At 38.1% G+C, this 2,500-nt stretch overlaps 1 protein-coding gene across 1 annotated transcript in view; it reads left to right on the top strand.

Moving 5' to 3' along the window:
• The window catches only part of cacna1ib (calcium voltage-gated channel subunit alpha1 Ib), a 95,178-nt gene that overhangs the window by 55,665 nt on the left and 37,013 nt on the right, over window positions 1-2,500 (top strand). Inside the window, exon 18 of the mRNA XM_082137076.1 lies at window positions 2,465-2,500. This exon is cut by the window's right edge and continues 116 nt beyond it. Coding sequence (XP_081993202.1) covers window positions 2,465-2,500 — 36 coding nt within the window. The remainder of the gene's footprint in view (window positions 1-2,464) is intronic.

Genomic DNA, 2,500 nt, shown 5'->3' on the forward strand with positions numbered 1-2,500 from the left:
AGTCTATCACTCTATCAGTCTATCAGTCCATCATTCTATCACTCTATCACTCTATCAGTCCATCAGCCCATCAGTCTATCACTCTATCAGTCTATCACTCTATCAGTCCATCAGTCTATCACTCTATCAGTCTATCAGTCCATCATTCTATCACTCTATCAGTCCATCAGCCCATCAGTCTATCACTCTATCACTCTATCAGTCCATCAGTCTATCACTCTATCAGTCTATCACTCTATTACTCTATCAGTCTATCACTCTATCACTCTATCACTCTATCAGTCCATCAGTCTATCACTCTATCAGTCTATCAGTCCATCATTCTATCACTCTATCAGTCCATCAGCCCATCAGTCTATCACTCTATCAGTCCATCAGTCTATCACTCCATCAGTCTATCACTCTATCACTCCATCAGTCCATCAGTCTATCACTCTATCAGTCTATCAGTCCATCATTCTATCACTCTATCAGTCCATCAGCCCATCAGTCTTTCACTCTATCAGTCCATCAGTCTATCACTCTATCACTCTATCAGTCCATCAGTCTATCACTCCATCAGTCCATCAGTCTATCACTCTATCACTCCATCAGTCCATCAGTCTATCACTCTATCACTCCATCAGTCTATCACTCTATCACTCTATCAGTCTATCAGTCTATCACTCCATCAGTCCATCAGTCTATCACTCTATCACTCCATCAGTCCATCAGTCTATCACTCTATCACTCCATCAGTCCATCAGTCTATCACTCTTTCACTCTTTCACTCTATCACTCTATCAGTCTATCACTCCATCAGTCCATCAGTCTATCACTCTATCAGTATATCTGTCTATCACTCTATCAGTCTATCACTCTATCAGTCCATCACTCTATCACTCCATCAGTCCATCAGTCTATCACTCTATCACTCTATCACTCCATCAGTCCATCAGTCCATCACTCTATCACTCCATCAGTCCATCAGTCTATCACTCTTTCACTCTATCACTCTATCACTCTATCAGTCTATCAGTCTATCACTCCATCAGTCCATCAGTCTATCACTCTATCACTCCATCAGTCCATCAGTCCATCAGTCTATCAGTCTATCACTCTTTCACTCTTTCACTCTTTCACTCTATCACTCTATCAGTCTATCACTCCATCAGTCCATCAGTCTATCACTCTATCAGTATATCTGTCTATCACTCTATCAGTCTATCACTCTATCAGTCCATCACTCTATCACTCCATCAGTCCATCAGTCTATCACTCTATCACTCTATCACTCCATCAGTCCATCAGTCTATCACTCTATCACTCTATCAGTATATCACTCTATCAGTCCATCAGTCTATCACTCTATCAGTCCATCAGTCTATCACTCTATCAGTCCATCAGTCTATCACTCTGTCAGTCCATCAGTCTATCACTCTATCAGTCTATCAGTCTATCACTCCATCAGTCCATCAGTCTATCACTCTATCACTCCATCAGTCCATCAGTCTATCACTCTATCAGTCTATCACTCTATCAGTCTATCACTCCATCAGTCCATCAGTCTATCACTCTATCAGTATATCTGTCTATCACTCTGTCACTCTATCACTCCATCAGACCACCAGTCCATCCATCCATCCATCCATCCATCCATCCATCCATCCATCCATCCATCCGTCTCTCACATTCAGTTTAATATCAGCGCTTTATTGGTGTGCTTCTTGTCATATCATCAACACACATAATAAAATCTATGGAAGCTGGTTTCCGTCATGGAATAAAAAAATGAATAAAAAAGGGAATTGTTATCTGACAATCAGAATTTTCTTGCAATTGTGAGTTTATATCTGACAATTTTGAGAGAAAAAACTGTATATCTTAGTATATTTATACTGTTTATTATGACTTTTTTCACAAAGAATCTTGATTTTATATATTGCAATTCTGGCTTTGTTTTACAGATTTGCAACGTTTTATCTCGCAGTTCAGACTTTAAAACTTCTAAGTAATAATTATAAATTTACATATTGCAATTCTGACGTTTTTTCGCAGAATTGTGTCTTTTATATGCACTTTGGAAATGTTCTTGCAATTGGAGATTTATATCTCACAATTCTAAGATAATTTTTTTTTATATCTAGCAATTTATATATTGCAATTCTGATTTTATTTTGCAAAATATTTCTTGCAATTGCAAGTTTATTTCTCATAATTCTGACTTCTAAATTGCAATTGCGAGGAAAAAACTCAGATTTGCGAGTTTATATCACAATTTAAAACAGTCAAATTTGCAAGATATAAACATGCAATTGCGAGAAAAAAGTCAGATTTGTGAGATAAAAAATTTGCAATGGCCTTTTTATTTTCTACTCCGTGGCGGAAACAAGCTTCATTAAAAATCAGTGGCGAGAAACATGAAGGTGAAATAAAGGTGCCAGTTATGACGATATTAATAACAATAAACATTGTGTGTGTGCAGAGGCCCAGCGTCTGCCGTATTACGCCTCGTACGGCC

The sequence above is a fragment of the Leuciscus leuciscus genome (genome assembly GCF_965113295.1).
Source record: "Leuciscus leuciscus genome assembly, chromosome: 14".
NCBI classification, from domain to species: Eukaryota; Metazoa; Chordata; class Actinopteri; order Cypriniformes; family Leuciscidae; genus Leuciscus; species Leuciscus leuciscus.